The 21,940-nt window shown below is 40.6% G+C and overlaps 1 protein-coding gene across 9 annotated transcripts in view; it reads left to right on the plus strand.

Annotated features, from left to right (window-relative positions):
* The window catches only part of LOC134227446 (putative polypeptide N-acetylgalactosaminyltransferase 9), a 359,233-nt gene that overhangs the window by 270,009 nt on the left and 67,284 nt on the right, over positions 1-21,940 (plus strand). For 8 of the 9 annotated variants that reach the window (XM_062708943.1, XM_062708940.1, XM_062708941.1 and 5 more), the window contains exons 3-8: positions 17,419-18,425; positions 18,491-18,655; positions 18,716-18,909; positions 18,971-19,189; positions 19,247-19,480; positions 19,563-19,673. In XM_062708943.1, coding sequence (XP_062564927.1) covers positions 17,663-18,425; positions 18,491-18,655; positions 18,716-18,909; positions 18,971-19,189; positions 19,247-19,480; positions 19,563-19,673 — 1,686 coding nt within the window. In that variant the 5' untranslated portion in view covers positions 17,419-17,662. Of the gene's footprint in view, positions 1-17,418; positions 18,426-18,490; positions 18,656-18,715; positions 18,910-18,970; positions 19,190-19,246; positions 19,481-19,562; positions 19,674-19,906; positions 20,012-21,940 lie in introns of all 9 variants that reach the window. The other variant, XM_062708949.1, reaches the window with a different exon arrangement.

Consider the following 21,940-nt stretch of genomic DNA (forward strand, 5'->3'; position numbering starts at 1 on the left):
TGGCAGAAAGGTCATTTGGCCGAATAGGTCATTTGAAAAATGAGAAATTAGGTGTAAGAAGAAAGACGTTTCAATCCTCTTTCCTCATTTCTCACTTTTCACTGTAAATGAGGAGCGCGAAGTGAGTAGTGTCTCAATGTCTTACTTCTCACTTTTTACATCGAGAAGTGATAAATGAGGAGTGAGAAGTGAGACGTTACACTTCTCACTTTTCATTTTTCTCTGCTCACTTTGACAGCGAGAAGTGAGGAGTGAGAATTGAGACGTCTCACTTTTCACTCCTCATTTCTTACTTCTCACTGTGAAAAGAGAGTAGTGCTAAGTGGGTAGTGCGACATCTCACTTTTCATTCCTCATTTCTCACTTCTCACTGTGAAAAGTGAGTAGTGCGAAGTGAGTAGTTAGACGTCTCACTACTCATTTCACGTTTCTCACTTTTTACGGTAAGAAGAGAAAAATTAAGAGTGAGAAGTGAGATGTCTCTCTTCTCAATCATAATTTCTCACTTTTCAAATGACCTATTCGGCCAAATGTCCTATTCGGCCAAATGACCATTTCGACCAAATGACCCTTTTGGCCAAATAACCCTTTTAGCCAAATGACTCTTTCGGACAAACGATCCTTTCGGCCAAATAATCCTTCCAGCCAAACGACCCATTTGGCCGAATGACCTTTTCCAAACCAAATGACTTTCGGCCAGATAGGTTTGGGCTAATGGTTTGTTCAGCCTAGTGGCATTCAGCCAAATGGCTTTCGGCCAGATTTTGGGAACTCCATGGACGGATTTGAAGGACTGACATACCTACAACTGATTCCGTAGCACGATACGAAATCACTACCGCATGATCCTTTCATCATAGGTATTTCTCTTGAAAATGCAGCAGGTGTAGCAATTGAGAGACCATCAACAGGAGCAAAAGGGACCCCAAGTAGCACAATTGTCACATATCAATCACTGTGACTCATATACGACCAAATCCAGTCACATTGGAGTTGCTGCAACCAAATCGATCTGAACTGTGCTACTAGGGACTTGCTACATGTTTTTTATCTATTGCATTTACTTTACAGGCTCAGGCGTGTATAACACTTAACGGAGCCGAGAGCCTTTTTGATATTTACAATTGATATCATTATTATTTACAGTTAGTAAGAGGAAAGGGACATAGACCAAGATACTCGCGGTGACTCAAGGTTAGATTGCGTAATTTGAGGACGGACAATACCAAACTACGTGATCGATGTCATCGTAACCGGCTCCGCACCTACATAGATTGCTATCGACCAGGTTAATTCGGTGGAGATGTGCGTTTAGTAAATAGTGATTGGACATAAGCCTTGACATCAAGCGAATGAAGCCTCGACTTAAGTCCTCACCTCTGAACCACGACCGCACAGAAACTTTAGAAACTATGGAAAATAACGGGTGGTCACTAGAAAACGGGAATTTCAATTTTTCCATATTTTTCTATGAGAACATTAATTCCTTCAGAGAAATATTTCCATATGTAAATGAATCCTTAGAATATTCAGAAAATTGTCGCCCACACACTTTAACTCCAACATGTTCAGTTGTTTAAAAAATGCCGTCAAAACAGGAAGGATGCGCGCCGCATTGTACAATTTTTTTAAGCGAACAAAGATCGTGGGAAAAGTATACGGTGAACACTTTTGAACGTGAAAATGTTTCGAAAACTGTTAAAGGATTTTGAGTAGACCGAGCTTCATTGTATTCAAAGGAGATTGGAAGGCCAAAGACATAAAGCAACTTATCAATAGGATCAGAAGCATCATCCGGAGATAGCCGCCGTCCAACGGTCATGTGATACCTGCAAGATTAAACTACGCCGCACGGCGGACCACAGACCATATAATATTATTCATTAATGTAAGTTTAAAGACTAAGGCCAACTCTTTATATAACGTGTTAGCCCCCATCCAAGTTCATTCTGTGACCAATTAATTTGCCAACTTTGAAGAGTATTCTAATGGACTAATGGGAAAAACTCGTTATTCGAGGTTTGTCTATAATAAACTTCACCTTCCTGTGCACCCACCTTTGCTAGCGAGTCCGCCTTCTCATTGCCATAGATTAGGCAATGGGATGAGACCCATACAAAGGTAATGTTGAATGATCTTTCGACCAAATCACGCATCTGCTCTCTTATTTTTGTAAGAAAGTAAGATGCGTACGTCAGGTATTGCAGAAATGCCGTGAATACAACGTGCCCGAACATCATCAATTTATCGACTTCAAAGCCGCTTATGATACAATCGATTGGGACCAGCTATGGCAGCTAATGCACGAAAACGGATTTCCGGATAAACTGATACGGTTGATCAAGGCGACGATGGATCGGGTGATGTGCGTGGTTCGAATTTCAGGGGCATTCTCGAGTTCCTTGATCCGTTGATGGTCTTTCATGGCTGCTATTCAACATCGCTTTGGAGAGAGTAATACGAAGGACAGGGATTGACACGAGTGGTACGATTTTCACGAAGTCCGTCCAGTTATTTGGCTTCGCCGACGACATTGATATCATGGCACGTAACTTTGAGAAGATGAAGGAAGCCTATATCAGACTGAAAGGCTAAACGAATTGGACTACATCAACACGTCGAAGACAAAGTACATGATAGGAACAGGCTCAAGAGAGCCACGTAAGCCACCCACCACGAGTTCCTATCGGTGGTGACGAAATCGAGGTGGTTGAAGAATTCGTGTGCTTGGGCTCACTGGTGACCGCCGATAATGATACACGCAGAGAAATTCGGAGACGCATCATGGTAGGAAATTTTACGTACTTTGGACTCCGCAAAACGCTCCGATCGAATAGAGTTCGCCGCCGTACCAAACTGACTATCTACAAAACGGACCGGTAGTTCTCTACGGTCACAAGACCTGGACGATGCTCTTGGAGGACCAACGCGCACTTGGAGTTTTCGAAAGGAAAGTGCCATCTATGGTGTGGTGCAGATGGCGGACGGTACGTGGAGGAGGCGTATGAACCACGAGTTGCATGAGCTGCTGGGAGAACCATCCATCTTTCACACCGCGAAAAACGGAAGACTGCGGTGGGCCGGACTCGTAGCCAGAATGTCGGACAGTTATCCGGTGAAATTGGTTCTCGACAACGATCCGACGGGAACGAGAAGGAGTGGTGCAAAGGAGGCAAGGTGGATCGATCAGGTGGAGGACGATTGCCGGACCCTCCGCAGACTGCGTGATTGGCGAAGTGCACCAATGGACCGAGCCGAATGGAGAAGACTGTTATGTATTGCACAGGCCACTCCGGCCTTAGTCTGATATTATTTTGAATTAAACATGAGCCTTGGGGGTGGCCCATGTAGCTATTTCTGGCAGTTATCAGAGTGCCGAGAGTAAAGTTCGTATGTTTCATTGACAACAAGAAGAAATTATTCAAATAACGGGTAATCCACTGCTGTGCAGGTTTTCCGACAGTACTTCTATGTACTTTATGTTCAAGAGAACTGAAGCAAATTTCTCCTTGTGCGCATGCATAGGCCAGCTGAATATCTGAAGAGAACATCGCCAGACCAGTTTGTCCTTTTACCATTTCGAAAACCAAACTGAGTATTTGATAGTAATGTATCTTGCTCGACCCAATGGCCGATTCTTGAAAGGATCATTTTCTCCAATAATTTTCTCATGCAAGATAGCATGGCAATCGGTCGGTATGTAAGACACCCAGTAATCGCCCTCACCCCAGTTTTCGCCCACCAATTTTAAAATCTTCATTTCTCGAGAACTAGTCGTTGGAACAATAGTTTTATTATAATTGTTTGATAATTGTATGGAAAACTTAGAACTTGGAGTCCTATTCGGCCAAATGTCCTATCCGGCCAAATGTTGAAAAGAAAGCCACTGACTTCGTAGAATTTGTTGTTCTCTAATCATCCATTAATTACTTAGATCCTAATCTAAAAGCTTGTATAGATTTGTGAGACAGAATAGGGACGAAAGTATGAATCACGATGTTCGAGAGTAACATTGCCCACCCTGGATACACTTATGGTAGTTTTACCCTTCCAATACACATTATCGTAAGAGCAGAGATCTATAATTTCTCTTGTGTGAACTACTCGTATGATAAATTAGTTAGTTGGAGTTGAACCTCTGCTCCAAAAGGGTCTAGACATGGATATTTTAATACGTTTAGTCTTGTAAAACTGTACATTAGTGAATAAATGTAGTTTCTATATAGGATCGTTTTAATAACTGTCGTGTTGGTCAATAATACACTGGAATCGTGTTGTGGACATAACGACCAAATACAGTCCACCTAAAGGAAACCTTAAATCAGTGCCCCTCCCCAACACACGATTTATCTTTCGCGACCCACCTGAAAATCTCGATCCACAGTTTGGGAGCCCATGTTTTATACTATTGTTCTAGTATTAAAACCATGATGTTGAAACAAGTTTATTTTGGTGTGCAGTTTTCAAAGGAATTAAAACAAGCATTACATCTATGCCAGAAGTATTTTTTCTAGTATTTAATGAGAGAAGAAGGGGAATGTGGAGTTTGAGTAAAATGCCGTTGGCGTGTGTTCATAGACTCACACCGGCGATCAGCAAGCCATGACTCTCCCTCTTCCAGTCAGATATCGGAGGCGCGCACACGCATCCATGGAGAGCCGCCGTCATATCATTTCATTTCCGGCCGTTAAGGCTACCAATCAGCGTTGTACATACATATTCGGCAGAACTGGATGAAGGTGGTGTTTTTTTTTCATTTAATTTTTTTTAATTTTCTGCCTTCCTTGAAATTGATCTCACATTCCCGAAGAGGGAGAGGAGTAAACAACAGAACACACACTACTATTCGCGCTACGAATATGAAATTCTCCACAGTAAAATGTACACATTCACCAAGCAAACTACAAAAATTCACCACGCGTTTAAATGGGCCACTCACATCCATGCTACTGGATCAAAATGAGCAGGCTTTCAGGATGAGTTGTGTGTGGATGAATTTTGAATTGAAAGTTGATGCCGGCAATGATTTATTCTCGGCGGTACAGTCCCACACGATGGCGGCGATGAGATTGACCGTAGAATATACTGAGATCCATGTTTTTCACTGCATTGACTTTGACATATTTTAACCCTGCTACCAAGCCACTTTTCGTTTTACAAGTGCGATATAATTCACCAAGTTATGTCAACACGTTACGAAAATTGTTATCCCATGAAAATCGTTTGATAAAAATATAGAAAATTTAAATTGTTCTTTTTTTCTGGCTATTTTTCCACATTTTCTATTGACCTAGATAACATTGGATATAGTAACATGAATATTCAAGGTCTTTCGCATACCCGAAATTCCGTTTGAGCCCAAAGAAATAAATACATGATTCCACTTGTAGCTTTATCTGAAAGGTGTCATAAAGCGATATCGTATCAATTTTCGACCATCAAGGTTTCATTGAGTAAAGCAAATAGCTGCTTAAATATAATTCCCCTCGAATAAAGTATTCCGCAAACAATGCATCGTAAATATGCCATTAGGTTTTCCGTTTTATCCGCCGTAAATTATCTCGCCGTAATCCTAACGCCTTCACGTCTCCTTACACAGAACCATCGTATTGATCATTAATTTCGCGTACAACATTACAGCCTCCTCAACCGGAAGAGAAATTACCAAAGTAACAAACACCCTCCGGCCCATCACGGAACACCAGAAGTACCCATTGATTGTTATTTAAGCCATCGCTCGTTGCGTAACATCATTCCTTTTTATGGAAGTGCACCCCCTGTCTCTTCTTCACAATTTTGCGCATAACCGTTCGTGACTAAATTTTTCGAAGATCCATGCTAAGCCAGAAATTTCATCTTCCGTTTTCGGTCCGTTCGTTTCCCGCCAGAGCCACTGCAGCGAATCCGCGGCTGCTGGCGACGAAGTCATCGTTTTCGCCATAATCGCGTGCTTAGTTGCATTTCATAAGCCTCTCCTGCGATGATGACTCCCTCGAGCGTCAACAGCATCCACCGTTGAAGCCAGGGAAGAGTGGAGTGTCTTTCTCCGTGGCTGCCAACAGCGTCGACATAAAAAGTAAATATTGAAAAATGTGTAGCCATAAAACATAGTCAGAAATTCCTTTCTTTGGTCGTTGTTGTATTCTTCATCGTCATCATTGCTATTTGGAAGCTATAAACAAGCAGCGCTCATCTGCAAACTTCAACACAGCACCTTTCACAATTTGCGGTGGACCGCAAATATACCAACAGCTCCACTCCGAGGACTACTCCAATAAGATGATGATCCCATGCAACACCTTTCGACCGGTGTGCGGAAGGATTACGAAATGCTCACGCTCTGTGGGGCTCATTTCGGGAGGGCATTCAAAACCTGTTTGTGCACCAAGCAATAGTTCATTTTGCGGTTTGAAATGTCAATTGGGCTACTTTTACTGGAAACCTACCTCGACGGCTAGGGAAATTCGCAACACGATGACCCGAGCAATAATATCGCTTTTGAGATAAATAACTATATTGTATATAAAAATCGTGAAATCTTGAAATCTTGAATCCAGAATCGATCTCTGGTTATAAAATATCCTGATTAATTTAATAACATATAGTTGCTGATTTAATTGTTCCTCGGGTTCACTATTGAAATTGCATGCATAGGAAGTTAACTTTTGTTGAAGCATCGGTGTAATCGTGCCAAATCTAAATAGGTGTGAAACGTTCCCCCATAGACATGTTTCCCAGCAAGTTCGTTCCATAGACCGCAGTAATTAATCAGCTTCCTTGTCGCTTCAGGAGGCACTTCCGGCTGATTTATTTGCTGGCATTTCGGTTGAAAGGCCTCCGCAAACAGCGGCAAGTATAATCATAACAGCAAATTACACACAAATTTTCAAATCGTTTTGAAATGAGCTGCCAACTGACCGGTAAACCGATTGCACTTCACAAAATTGCAGACAATTAATTAATTAATCGATAAATTCGATAACTGTCCGTGTGCCGGCAGTTGGACAACCATCGGTGGTGTTGAATGTAAAAAATAACAGCGTAAAGGATAATTGAAGAGAATGATGTGAAACATGAAAATACCGCTCGAACGATCATTGTTGAGTTTGAACTTGACCATGAATGATAATGTTATGCAAAACTGCAGAAAGTGACGGTCTACCAAGTCAGGGGGATCTATCGAATTTACGAGTGGTAGTGGACATAGACACGATCATCCGGACTTGGCAAAAGTAGTGATCATCATGCGACAACGTGAAAAAGCTGATTGTACGTTCTTTATCAACGAGTTGTTATGGTATTTTTTTTTCTTTGTCACCCATATGAAGAGACTTTGTGCTTTGTTCTGGAATCTAAATTTCTGAATGAACTAAATAGATTTATCTAAACAGCGATGCTGCTCGTAATGTGGAGCCTTACCGTCGATTTTTCATTTCTTTGTAATCGTCATGTGGTTACAAAGTAATTAATCACGTGTTAGATCAGCTGATTCACCACCATTAATAGTTCCTAGCTTGATAGTTGAATCTCGATTCCAGTTTTTACTGTGCTCTCTGACCCGTTAAAATTCTTACATGTAACATCGTATTGTCCTGTCATAATCGGCGAAACGAGTTACCCGTTTTTTCATGTTTCGAAGAATCTCTATGCTTCCTTGAACTCTGCAGTTCCCCACTTTTCCAACCAAGCCCAACGAATGATGCTACGAAGGGAAGTCAAGTTTCCGGGTTCTGCTTTGATAGCCATCGAATCATCAATGTTTCAATAAACAGTCTGGGAGAGCTGCAGGTGCTGATGTGTGAAATTGGCGTCATCTTTTGCGTGTAGTGTGCTGGTGCAGGCACATTGCGAATCATCCAACAAGGTATTCTTCATGTTTCGATACGTCATACAGGAAACGATGAACATCGAAGAAGTGATTGATTAACGCTCTTAGCAAGGCGACATGCTAAAGGTAATTTTATTCTGCTTTATTGATTCTTACGTCGGCTTGGTTGGTGGTGAACAATTTAACTTGGGGATTTAATTGAGTTTGACAGAATTGCATTGGGAAGCTCAGACACACCTGTCTTATTTTATGGTGTTTATACGTAACGGCAGAAGTTCACCGGCAGCTGGACATGAGCCAGACAATATAAGCATTAGATCCTTCGATATCGCAAAAAAATGTTTTTTTCAGTGATTTTATAATCATAATGACTGACTGGACAAAGGGGAACTTTTCCGTTTTCCATCTCACTGAACATATATTCATCTCATCGCAAAACAAAGAAATACAAAACCAATCTCGTCGCTTCTTTTTGCTAACACGCGTGCTCACTGGTGAAAAAATCACAAAAATAAGAAACAAATCAAATTCCTTTTCATTGCTTTGTTTTTGATGGGATGGAAATAAGAGCTATGAGATGAAGTGTTCCCCTAGATACAATCGTGTTTGATAACGTGTTTGATAAAAATGCATTATGAAAATGTACGCAATTGCTGTGAGTTCCACTAAAAATGAAATATAATCGGTGGAAGAAAAAGGGGGAGGGATGGAGGGTTAGATTGTATTACAAATATCTCAACTGAATGTAATAATATAATACTCATAGACAAAGAAAGGAAAAACGTCAATAATTTTGGAATTTGGTAATGTTCTATATTGTCGATATTTGTAACGCTACAATAAAATCGCAGAATCCTTGATGAAGATCAAGTCATTTGGCTGAACGCCATTTGACTGAATGCCGTTGGGCCGAATAGTTGAATTATGTTTCTTTCTGTGTGTAGTGAGAAATCAGATGTTCAAAGTGAGTGAGGAGCAGTGAGATGTGAGTTTGGAGTAGCGAGATGTGAGCAATATCAAATGAGAAGTTGCCTTTTTCGTAGGCAACAAGTAAATTTTCCATAAAGAATTAAAAAAAATTCATAAAAAAGTTAGTAAATTGCCAATAAAGAAATCAGGGTATAAGCAACGAACAAATATTAAATTTTAATAAACAATAAAGAATTTGTTACGAAATAAAAATATGTTAGCACATATAAATTATAAAAATTATAAAAGAAGAATTTTCCATAAAGAAATCAAAATGTTTCATTTTTTTTTTTTTTTTTCATATCGTTTATTTGAAAGGCTCAGTCGTGTATAACACTTTGCGGAGCCACAAGCTTAGGTTGTACAATAATACATAATTATGACTTATCAATAAAAAACTCAATTTCATCTACAGCTATATTCATAGCGGTTGCTATCCGAACTTTATCGTATGCGATAATTTCTCGTCGTTCATTTTCGTCCCCGATCCAATCGTACGATGGGATTCGGCACCTTTTCTTCTTACATTGGCGGGGGGGATCTGGGGCGGCAGTACTATTTTGCATGCCGCTTGCTGATGTGTCATTGGCATCGATTTCTCTAGATATTCTATCTACCGGCGCTGCAGATAATGGATTTCGATTTGCGTCCTTCTTCTTCTCTTTCTTTTGCATCAAATTCTCTGCTTTGTATGCACCACTGCTGGATTCGGCATTATTCACTTCACTTGATAATCCACCGGTTGTGGTGTTTTTTTGTGTACCTTCTTCATGAGAATTGTTCTCAAGCGCGACTGTTTGTTTTGCTTGCATTTTATGTCCTTTACGGCGTTCTAAAAGTATCGGACATACCTTTCTCAGATGCGAGTCTGACTTGCATTCGAAGCACTTCAACTTCAGTCCATCGTAATATATGCGTCCTTTCATATTTCGAAAATACACCACCTCAGGAATCACCTTTTCTATCTCGATGTAGATGCCACGAACTCCGGTATACATATCGAGCTGATATTCAGCCGGAAACCGTTCTCGAACTGTGCGCTTCACTTTTCCGAATTTTGCCATCACAGATGACAAATCCGTATCAGGAATTTCCGGTGGCAGGTCGAAAATCCTCACATATCTAGTATTGGCACCAGCTACCGACATGTGAACTACAACCTTTTCTCCATTGGTGTAGAAGAAAGGTAATGAAGTATCGTTGTTCTCCAAAGTAAATTTCATCGCTTCATCTGATTTAAATCGAATGAAGACAGACTTTTCATCGGAGATCTTATATGCTGTCTCCATCATGCGTTGATCACCTTTTAACGATTTCACGAATCGAACCATATCAGCCAGAGTTGGTTGAATGGCATTGTTCGGAAATAGAAATGCCAGTGTGTTTTTAACCGCCACGTCGCACGACATTGTAACCGCTAGGTACAAACAGAACGTACGATAGAAACAGCACCGATAACAAGCCTGCGAGTTGAAAAACGCGTCTAGACACAGTGAGCTGTGATCGTTCACTGAAAAAATGTTTCATTGCAATAAATACAAAATTACGAAACAATCCGAAACAATATTTGAATAAATCTTTGAATTTCTTTGGAAATACTGATAGGTATTACTCCGAAAATTTCATTGGTTGGAAATTCTTTCGTATTTTTTTTTAGAAATTTCTTTGCCAAATCCTTGAGGAATCTCTTTTTGGAAATTCGTTCGAGAATTCATTCTGAAATTTTTCCATAATTTCTTTTGAAAATCCTTCAATTGATTCCTTTTGCCATTCCTCCAGGGATTCCTTCGAAAAATCCTCCGAAGAGGCCTTTGTAAATTCATCTGGATATTTCTTCGGAACTTCCTTTTTGTTTTTAGTAAAACCATACAAAATTATTTCTGAAATTGCTTGTACTCATTCAGGTCCCGAGCAGCAGCAAGTCAGGAAAATATGGTTGAAGCATCTTGATTGCGACTAAATATGGTCACATATGAGTTGCAGTAACCTATGTGGAGTACGAGTGAGGTTAGTCATTATTTTTTTCTGTCTTCTCTAGGAATTTCTTAAAAAATCCTCCGCAAATAGATCTAGAGATACCTTCAACATTTTTTTATGATTTGGAAATTTTTTATGTATGCGGAAATTGGTTTAGTAATTCCTTAGAACATTTTTTTAAGAAATTGCTTTGGCAATTTTTCCAGGAATGTCTTAAATAAATTCTTCCAGCATTCCTTAAGAAATCCCTTCAGAAATGAAATTTCTGAAATTTTAGTATTTTCTATTTCATTCTTTAAAGAAATATAAGAAAACTTCTTCCAACAAAATTTCCAGAATAATTCTTGAAGCAATTTCGAAAGAAATTGAATATGGTTTTACTAAAAGAGTTTACAAACAATTTCCTGGAGGAAGTATCTAATGTATTTCCAATGAAATTCTCAAAGGAATTTAAAAGGAATTCATAAAGGAGCTCCCAGAGGAATTTCTAAAAGAATCTCTTAATAAATTTCTAAAAGAATTCGTTGAGGAATTTCTGAAGAAATTTAGGAATTTTTTTTTTGTGAACTTTCAAAAGATTGTCTTGAGGAATCTCCAAAGGAATTTCTGGATTTATCTCCGAAGTAATTTTCAGAGGATTTATAGAAAAATCCCTAGAATAAATTTCGAAAAAATACTTGGAGGAATGTTCAAAGATATTATTGGACAAATTGATTGTCGGAAATGCCTTCAAGAGTTCCGTTGTCACTTCCATTTGAAATTCGTTAGAAAAATCCTAAGAAAATTCTTGAAATTTTGTTCTAGATTTGTGGAAAAGATTTTGCTGGAAATTCCGAAGGAGTTACTGGGGAAATTTTCGACGGAATGGAATTTCCGATAATATCCGAAGGAATACCTGAAATAATTTTTGAATTGGAAGTTTTTTGGAAAAAACATTCCAAAGAATTCCTAGAGACCTTTTCAATAACCAGACGACTACATTGGATTTTATAGATGATAAAATGCAATACTGATGCTAAATTATAAATGAACCATTTATGCCAAAAATGCTGGTGCTCCGCCAGCCGCCAGACGTGACTCGTCAAGGCTTTACTGTTGAGGTCGAAATTCGTATCTGTCAAAGGTACAATAAAGTGGTGGAATAAAATGAGATAGTACATACTCGTATTATTACAGCACTACTAAATAGTGTTAATAGACCTGAGCAAATAACGATCACTAGTCGATAAAATTATCATATTGTTTCTGATTTTTGAGTTAGAAGTAATATTATTGAAGAAGAAACAACTTGTTTACATTGATTTATTGCGCTTTTATGAAATAAAAACCGTAAAACTTTGCGAAATTCCTTTCATTGCTAATGTTTTTTTTATGAATGGGGGATTTGGGGATCTGCGATCAATTAAAACTGCTAAACGAAAGCTCGGACAGAAAAGTTGATAATTTTTTAAGGCGCTTGGTGCGGTTTGGCAGAACCCCAACCATATATACAAATAACACGTGCTATCAAAGCATGCACCGCCAGAATTCACATTTTGATCTATTTATGGAAAATTCTCCCTCAATAATTACATATATGTTTTGCTTTAAAATTGCTGAAATTTTGTTGTTCTGTGGAATTCTTTATTGTTTATGGAAAATTTTGCATTATTTGTGAAAGTTTTATATTTATTTGTTGTTTATATCTTGATTTCTTCATTGACAATTCCCTTATTGTTGACGGCAAATTTCTATTTTTCTACACGTAAAGAAAAAACCTTATGAATTATGGCATAAACCTTTTCGAAAATACAAATACACTTCATTATGTCACCATACCAAACAGCTAATAATATTCATAAGTTAATAAAATACAAGTTTTGGTATGTATGTGGCTAATGCAATGTATAAGTTTTTTCTTATTCACATAAGTGAATAGGCGCATTTGGTTATACGCATTTCAAGGACTCTTATCGATCGCAACTTATTATTATTATTTATTCAGGCTAAGGCCGAAGCGGCCTGTGCGAGTATTCTCCATTCGGCTCGGTCCATGGCTGCACGTCGCCAACCACGCAGTCTGCGGAGGGTCCGCAAATCGTCCTCCACCTGATCGATCCACCTTGCCCGCTGCGCACCTCGCCTTCTTGTGCCCGTCGGATCGTTGTCGAGAACAATTTTCACCGGGTTACTGTCCGACATTCTGGCTACGTGCCCGATCCACCGCAGTCGTCCGATTTTCGCGGTGTGAACGATGGATGGTTCTCCCAACAGCTGATGCAACTCGTGGTTCGTTCGCCTCCTCCACGTATCGTCCGCCATCTGCACCCCACCATAGATGGTACGCAGCACTTTCCTTTCGAAAACTCCAAGTGCGCGTTGGTCCTCCACGAGCATCGTCCAGGTCGCTTTGCTTTGATGTCGATGAATAGATGAAGTGTGCATACGTTGTTTTCGCGGCATTTCTGCAGTACTTGGCGAATGGCGAACACCTGGTCCGTGGTGGAGCATTCGCCCATAAAACCCGGCTGGTACTGCCCCACGAGCTCCCTTGCATTTGGTGCTAGTCGACGGCATAGAATTTGGGAGAGTACCTTGTAGGCGGCGTTCAGCAATGTGATTGCGCGGTAGTTGCTACAATCCAGCTTATCGCCCTTTTTGTAGATGGGACACACAACACCTTCCATCCACTCCTGCGGCAAACCTTCATCCTCCCAAATCTTGGTAATGACCCAGTGAAGCGCTTTAGCTCAGCGCCTCACCACCGTGTTTAAATAGCTCTCCTGGTAGTTGGTCAACGTCAGGGGCTTTGTTGTTCTCCAACCGGCCAATCTCCTCCTGGATTTCCTGGAGATCTGGACCCGATAAAAAATATGTCCTGCGCGCGCTCTCCCAGGTCCATCACCATACCGCCATCTTTGTCTGTCACATCTGTCACATCTGTCACATCGTTCTAGGTAGTGCTGCCGCTACCTTTGGACCACCTTGAGGCTCGTTCATAAGAAGGTTCCCGTTCATGTCATTACCCATATCAGTCTGTGGCACGTGGCCCTTATGTGAATGATTCAACTTCTCATAAAACTTTCGTGTGTTATTAGCGCGGTACAGTTGCTCCGTCTCTTCACGTTTTCGATTTTCCTGCTGGCGCTTTTTCGTTCGGAAAATCGGTTTTGTCCATTCCACGCCCGTTTATATCGTGTCTCGTTCGCCCTCGCGCGGTGTTGTAGCAATCTCGTCCCTGATGCATTCTTCTCTTCCACTAACTACTCAGTTTCTCTGATCCGAGGCCACCGTGCCTAGTGCAGCGGTTGCGGTGCTACCAATGGCGGATCGAATATCTCTCCAGCCATCTTCAAGAGACGCTGTGCCTAGCTGCTCTTCCGTTGGGAGTGCCACTTCCAGCTGCTGCTCGTATTCTTGGGCTAGTCTACCGTCTTGTAGCCGCCCAATGTTAAGCCGCGGCGTCCGACTTCGACGCGTGTTGTACACTGTTGAGAGTTTTGAGCTCAGGCATACTGCAACGAGGTAGTGGTCGGATTCAATATTCGCACTGCGATAAGTGCGGCCTTGTGGATATTTTTGCGGGGAAAGAAAATGCCTCGGACTACCATTTCGCGGGAGGCTGCGAAGTTTATGCATCGTTGGCCGTTATCATTCGATACGGCGTGCAGACTATCCGGTCCGATGACCGGTATATACATTTCCTCCCTTCCTACCTGAGCGTTCATGTCACCGATGACGATTTTGACGTCCCGCAGTGGTCATCCATCGTATGTCTGCTCCAGGTGTGCGTAGAACGCTTCTTTCTCGTCGTCGGATCTCCCTTCGTGTGGGCAGTGCACGTTGATGATGCTATAGTTGAAGAAACGGCCTTTTATCCTCAGCTTGCACATCCTTGCGTTGATTGGCTGCCACCCAATCACACGATGGCGCATCTTACGCATCTTGCAGTTCCATGTTCCAGGCTTCTAATCGTGATCCTATATTCGTCGCCGAGGCCTTCGCCGATTATATTGAGTCGTATTATCTCTTATATTGCTCGTAATGATTGGTTTTCAAGGCGACTTATTGGGCCTCCGCAAACCTCCTGTCTCGTCGGAGGGCCGTCGTGTCAGGTCTGTTTTGTGTCCCACCTGACACCAGGACAGGCTTTGAGCGGCACACGGTCGCTTTGGTGGGGCCTACCTGCGTATACATGCAACTTTTGACGTAGGTCGACGTCTGTCTTTTCTATATTGGAGTACACCTTACGATTGCGAAAGTTGGGGACCGTCACGAAAATATGATATACTTTAAACTTTAATATCTCAGCCGTTTCTCGATGGATCACATAAAGAAAATAATTGCAAAATACAAAAACTTACAGCTTTGATGTAACTTTTAATGTTTGAATGCTCAACATTCTGCAGCGACGCTAGCACTCTGTCTGTAAAACTTGCACTGGAACACTCAGTTGGGCAACCTAATAACTTTTCTCAGTGGTTAATATAATATATGATATGTTAATATGATAAAAAATGTAACGTTTTTCGAAAATATGCTTCACAGGTCAAAATGCCCCATTGTAGGCAGGACGATATGCCCTTACCTACTGGACGTCATGTCAAGCACATCAGGATTTGTAACCTTTTTATTATGGGATTGATAAAATACTAAAGAAGGGCTATGAAACGTCTTTGGTTAAGGTGGGGCGTATTGCACTGGCTCAGGCACTTTTTGAAGTCCACTTTTTCACGACTTTTCATAAAATTGTTATTACTTGTTCTCTATATTTTTTTTGCATAAATTGCGTTAAAAAGTAGAAAGTTAGCAAGATATTGCCTTAGTGGGGGGGGGGGGCATATGATACCGTCTTACCCTATATGTAAAAAAACATGTTTCTCGTCCATTTCTTCCATTATTCGTAACAAAATATGCTACGTAGTATCATTTTTTTTACATGGATTTAGATGAGTTTTACAGTGAAATGGGTCAAAAATTTGTTAATAAAGCTTTAAATCGAGTGTTTTAAATTAGCATAACCTTTGAATATCACGCATACATCGTGTGCAGTCTAAAATAAAATCATTTCACCCAAAAAATCAAAAAACAAACTTTTAAATTTTATCATAAATTTAAATTTAATTATCCAGCAACACGGTCAAAGTAACAACAAGCTGCCCTTTTGAGAATGTGATACCGCCGATCGAAGTAATCGATTGTCATTTTCACCCAATCAGCAACCGGTACGATTTTTAATGACTAATTGGCACATCCTAGCCTTGGTTTTACGATTTTCCGTTTTAGGATGCGGAAGAGGTTCTAATATAAAATTTTTGAAATTGCATTTTAAACAAAAGCGGAATCTCATAGAATAAAACGTATGAAAATAAAAATCATATCGTCGAATCCCGGAGAAAGCTTCTGAAATCCTGCATTGTTCAAGTTCATGCAGAATTTTTAAAATTTGAGAATAGTTTCTTCTAATTAAAAGAATTTCGTTAAGTTATATTGAAAAACATTTTTTCTAATATGTTTATTTTGTTTAGATGCTTCTTGCAACACTGATTCAAAAAATATTTCCGTGTCGCTGGCTAACTTGCTCATAAAATAATCTATTATTAAAAAACCCAACTTAAATCACCGAGTAATGATATGTACTGCTTTTCTCGCATTTAGCCAAGACACCAGTTCAATTCTTCATTTCCTTCATAACTTTTAAACGCGTTGTTATCAAATTTAATAGAGATCAACTAGTCTTTGTCCTCTGTCGAAGGTTGCGAGAAAATCGGTTAAGGATTACTTTATGAAAAGTTGTCTAATCCTTGCTTTTGTGCACACACATACATATGGATAGACAGACATTTGCTAGGCTCGTTGAGCTGATTCCATTGGGCTTTGGTATAATTTAATATATACACTATGGATTTCCAAGGCGTCTATGAAAAGTTCGTTTTCAGAGTAAAATGATAGCCTTTCGGTACAACTTTGTTGTACGAGAAAGGCATAACTGAGAATGGAAAATCAAATACGGCTCATTTTCTTTATGTTTGACATTTTTTTTTAATTTCGAGGAAGAAATATTGAGGCAAAAATATTAATGAGTCTAGCAATAAGATGCGCGCTACAAAGCAAGACCGTGCTGAAGACGTTTGGGTTGCTTCTCGGTCCAATCTAGGAAGTTCGCGAGTTGGAAGTATCATCGTGGTAGCCGATAATAACTACCATCGTGTGTGTTCATTTGTTATCGTGATATACATTTAAAAAGACAACAAAATAACCAAGGCATAATAGAGCTTCATTTCTTATCAAAAATCTTATATTGGTGAAGGTACTGAATAATATTTACCTTCTTCACACAGGTAACACAAGCAAACTTCATGAGAAGTTTTACTCTCTATGAGGTACTTTGTTATCTCTATTTGTTTTCCCGCCAGCAGATATCATTTACGGAGCCGTGAAGCGCCTGCTTCGATTGACTCATCAACGCCTACTTTGCTGCTTACTTTTTTCCTAGACAAATGCACATGTTGGTAATCCATTTAATTGCGCGATAACGATGCTTGAAAGTACATCATCCATCGTTTAAATAGGCCTTACAAGATATGAAAATAATTAGATCTATATACCTAAGCGTGATCACGTAATCGTCTAATTAGTATTCTTTCTCCTACTTTCAATTTCAGAGATTGCTGAAGAAACCGGCAGCAGAAGCGCACATATCATGCAACACAATTGAGTCATATCACTAGCGCTGTCGCAGCACCGCCGCAGTATGCTTCGTGAGGGGTTCGTGCATGTGGACTTCTGAGAGACGAGCAGAGACTTGGACTGCGGACCTGGGCGTTGCGGTTTGCTGGCTTCAAGAGGAGAATTCTAGGATCTAAGGTTTTAATTACTAGACAAGAGAAGGAGTAGAAACAGCACAAAATGGGACTGATAGGAAGGCGGCGATCGTCGTTCTTGAAAATTATCGCACTATTAGCTGTGGTGTGGTTTATGGTGGTGTTTGTGCTGTATTCAGATGATGGAAGCGGGACAAGTAACAGCAGAGTGGGCGCTTCTGGTGGAGCAGGAGACAGTTCATTCGAGGCTCCCCGAAGGTTACCTTTACAAGGTATTAGGGATAAGTTCAATCAGTTCATCATCAATGCCCGTGAGGATGCAAACAAAGATGAGCTGAGTCAAGATGGAGAGGGCTTAGGACTGGTAGATTATGTCGATAATAATATCGATCGAGGTGTCGACGTACCGTTCAAAACGGTAGAAGAAAAGCGAAAAATTCCACCCAAAAGTAGGAAGCGGAATGAAAATGCCCCAGAATTCGAAGGGGTTATTGCACCACCGCACGAGGATAGTCCGGATTCACCGGGCGCCATGGGTAAACCCGTAACCCTGCCAAAGGAGATGGATCCGGAGATGAAAAAAGCCGTTGATGACGGTTGGTCCAAGAATGCGTTCAACCAGTACGCAGCTGATTTGATCTCAATTAGGCGAAGTCTTCCGGATCCGCGAGATCCTTGGTGCAAGGAGCCGGGTCGATACTTGACGGATCTGCCAGCCACATCCGTGATTATTTGCTTCCACAACGAGGCCTGGTCGGTGCTGCTGCGAACCGTCCACTCCGTGCTCGATCGTTCGCCCGAGCATCTAGTCAAAGAGGTGATCTTGGTCGATGACTTCTCCGATATGCGTAAGTTCACTGTGGATATTTTTATTTGAGCAAATCGGTAAATTATGAATCTATTATTTTTTCAGCACACACTCAAAAGCAACTTGAAGACTACTTTGAGGCATACCCCAGAGTGAAGATCGTTCGAGCACCCAAACGAGAAGGACTGATCCGAGCGCGGTTGCTAGGAGCCCGCTATGCCACCGCTCCCGTGCTGACCTACTTGGATTCACATTGCGAGTGCACAACTGGTAGAATTTCGCAAACCCAATTCAATTGGTGAACGACATGACAGTGAATTTATTTTTTAGGATGGTTGGAACCGTTGTTGGATCGCATAGCGCGAAACTCCACGACCGTTGTGTGTCCGGTTATCGACGTCATAGACGACAACACGATGGAGTACCACTACCGGGACTCGGGTGGTGTCAATGTAGGCGGTTTCGACTGGAACCTGCAGTTCAATTGGCATGCTGTCCCAGATCGGGAGAAGAAACGACACAAGGTAAGTATTGTTGACCTGGCTGGGTTGAAAGCATGAAGCAATTGTATATTTTTGGTTGCAGAACACTGCCGAACCCGTGTGGTCCCCGACGATGGCGGGTGGTTTGTTCGCGATCGATAAAGACTTCTTCGAACGGCTGGGAACGTACGATTCGGGTTTCGATATCTGGGGCGGGGAAAATTTGGAGCTATCGTTCAAAACGTGGATGTGTGGAGGCACGCTGGAAATCATTCCATGCTCCCATGTGGGTCACATATTCCGAAAACGGTCGCCTTACAAGGTGAGAGCTTTGCGTTAGAGAATAGTAGAGATTCAATAACTGATGACTGTTTTGTAGTGGCGAACGGGAGTCAACGTCATCAAGCGGAATTCGGTGAGATTGGCGGAGGTGTGGTTGGATGAGTACGCCAAATATTACTACCAGAGGATTGGCAATGACAAAGGAGACTACGGAGACGTCACCGAGCGGAAGCAGCTTCGTCAGAACCTGGGTTGCAAACCTTTCCGGTGGTACCTGGATAACATTTTCCCGGAACTGTTCATTCCTGGAGAAGCGGTTGCTTCAGGAGAGGTAATTTTGTTGTTAAAAGTTTTTCGTTTTAGCAGACATAATATTTTAACGTTTTGAACCACTAAATCGAATGCGAATTAAGGTAAGAAACGCGGGATACGGAAATCGTACGTGTTTGGATGCTCCTGGAGGCAAGAAGAACCTGCGTAAGCCGGTGGGGCTCTATCCGTGCCATAACCAAGGCGGAAATCAAGTAAATAATCAACTTTTCTATAATCTCGAAAAAGAACAATCGCAGGAGTCTGTTCGCTGTCATCACCGCCGTTTGCGTCGTTACCATGCCTACCGGAGCTTTTATTTTGATTCGTTCATGTTTTATCCCTGGCACAGCCTACTTTTTCTTTGTATCTATTCCTTCTTCACACTTTTTTATTTTCTTTTTCGTTTTTCTATCGTGGGGCATAATCTCATCATTCATCATCCCAGGTCGCGAATCCGTGGTCAGGTTTGTGTATTGATTCGGCCGCCAAGCCGGAAGACATGCACACTCCGCTCGGCATATGGCCGTGCCATCAGGCAGGCGGAAATCAGGTATTTAGAGTCTCTTATCCTCGTTGTTGGTGGGGTGACCCTATTAAGTGACATTTACCCGGTGACTGGGCGCTTGGGAAGTTGAGTTATTTTTCTGTATTCCTCACGGGAGGTTGGAAGGAAGTTCGAAATGCCCATAGAAGCTGAAGCTACGGACAGATGGATCGCTGCTGACTGACGAATGCCATTCATTCTAACAAAAACTAACCCATTGTAGAAACTGCAAACTGAGACCTCATGCAGCCATCGATAGATAGCGTATAGAAACTTATTTTCAGTAAGAACCGTTCATTAATTTCCATTTAACAAGTAAGTGTCTTCAAACATGTTATGTATTTTAAATGATTTATGTTTATCAAATATGTTTAATTCATAATTCAATAGGAAATTGACAGCAAAACATGAATAACAACATGGGAAGGAACAAATATTTATTGAATACTTTTTTCATGAATTTTCGAATATGAAATACATTAGCCTTGATAAATGATTTCAGAATTTCACAGACGCTAACAGCAAGTCAGTCCCATTTCTATATGGCATCCATATACAGATGGGACTGACTCGCGGTTAGCGGCAGTACAGCTGTACTTCAATTATTTATCAACATTATATAAAATCTCACTTAATAATCGATTTAAAAAGCCAATCTAATTACTGTTAGGGATGTGAAGAACCTGTCCTTAGATGGGTATTCCGGGCTGGGATGTCATTCTCTCCCTCTGAGTACACAGCACCGGGACTTACTAAACAATCACTGGCAACATCGAGTTGATCATGATGATTCGTGATTTGGGGTACATAGACCGTAGTCAGCTTTGCTGAGGATGGTAATACAGCTGAGTCTCTATCAAACGAATTATAATATGTCGATGACAATTTCCTCGGCATATTCGTCTAAAATTAATTAATCAAAATATTATTGCAGAGTTCGACACATTTGTCGTAAAAAATATTCTTTAAAATCTTCATTAATGTGAATTTTAATACAAAACCAGTTTTTCAGTTGTCGAGTCCGACTGAGGGTGAATTCCCATAAAGATATTCCCATAGAAAAGGAGCCGGATGTGCTTCCAAGAAAAGGTAATGTAGCAAATATAATATTGATAGCAAAACACGAAATCACAAACAAATTAAAATCATACAAAATTTGAATAAATCTCGAATCACTTCCGACGATGGGCTTTAACGTTCACTTCTTTATATTTCGAGACCAATTTGATTTCGCAGTTGTTGTTACAATCGGAAAATGATAAAACCAGTTGGTTAACGGGGTCATATTGTTTTGTTATTGATCATCACTTGATGAGAAGGGCAAAAGTTATGTTAACAAACGTCCAATGATTAAACATTAATTTCGCCAATTAAATTTTGGATTTGTTTTAGATTTTTTTTTGGAAAATGTTATTTTCAGCTAAAGGATATTTTCCAAGAAAATTATATTTTCAATTTGAGGAATTGGTCTTGAGAAAACGCTGGCGGCGGCAGCGTGGCGATTTTTCTAAGACTTTATTCATTCCATAAACACTTTTTATCTATATTTTTTTCTGAATATTTTTTAGATATTCTTCTGAATTTCGGCGAAATAAATTATTAAACTTAATAAGGAAAGTCGTTTCCTATATTTTCTTTGGATTTCTATGGAAAATGCTTTGTATTGTCCATAAGAAATTTTTCGGAAATTCGGTAGTAAATTGTTCAAAAAGGGGAAGGATCTTTTGGCCGAAAGTCATTTGGCAGAGAGCCAGTTTGCCGAATTCCACTTGACCAAATAACACATACGTTACTGCAACTCATATGTGACCAGATTTAGTAACAATCAAGTTGCTGTAACCATTATTGTCTGACTTGTGCCGTTCGGGAAGTTCGGCCGTAACGGTTATTGGGTCGAAAACAGTTTGGCCGCAAATGGCAACATACGGCCATACG

Source organism: Armigeres subalbatus, chromosome 3 (assembly GCF_024139115.2).
Source record: "Armigeres subalbatus isolate Guangzhou_Male chromosome 3, GZ_Asu_2, whole genome shotgun sequence".
Classification (NCBI taxonomy): domain Eukaryota; kingdom Metazoa; phylum Arthropoda; class Insecta; order Diptera; family Culicidae; genus Armigeres; species Armigeres subalbatus.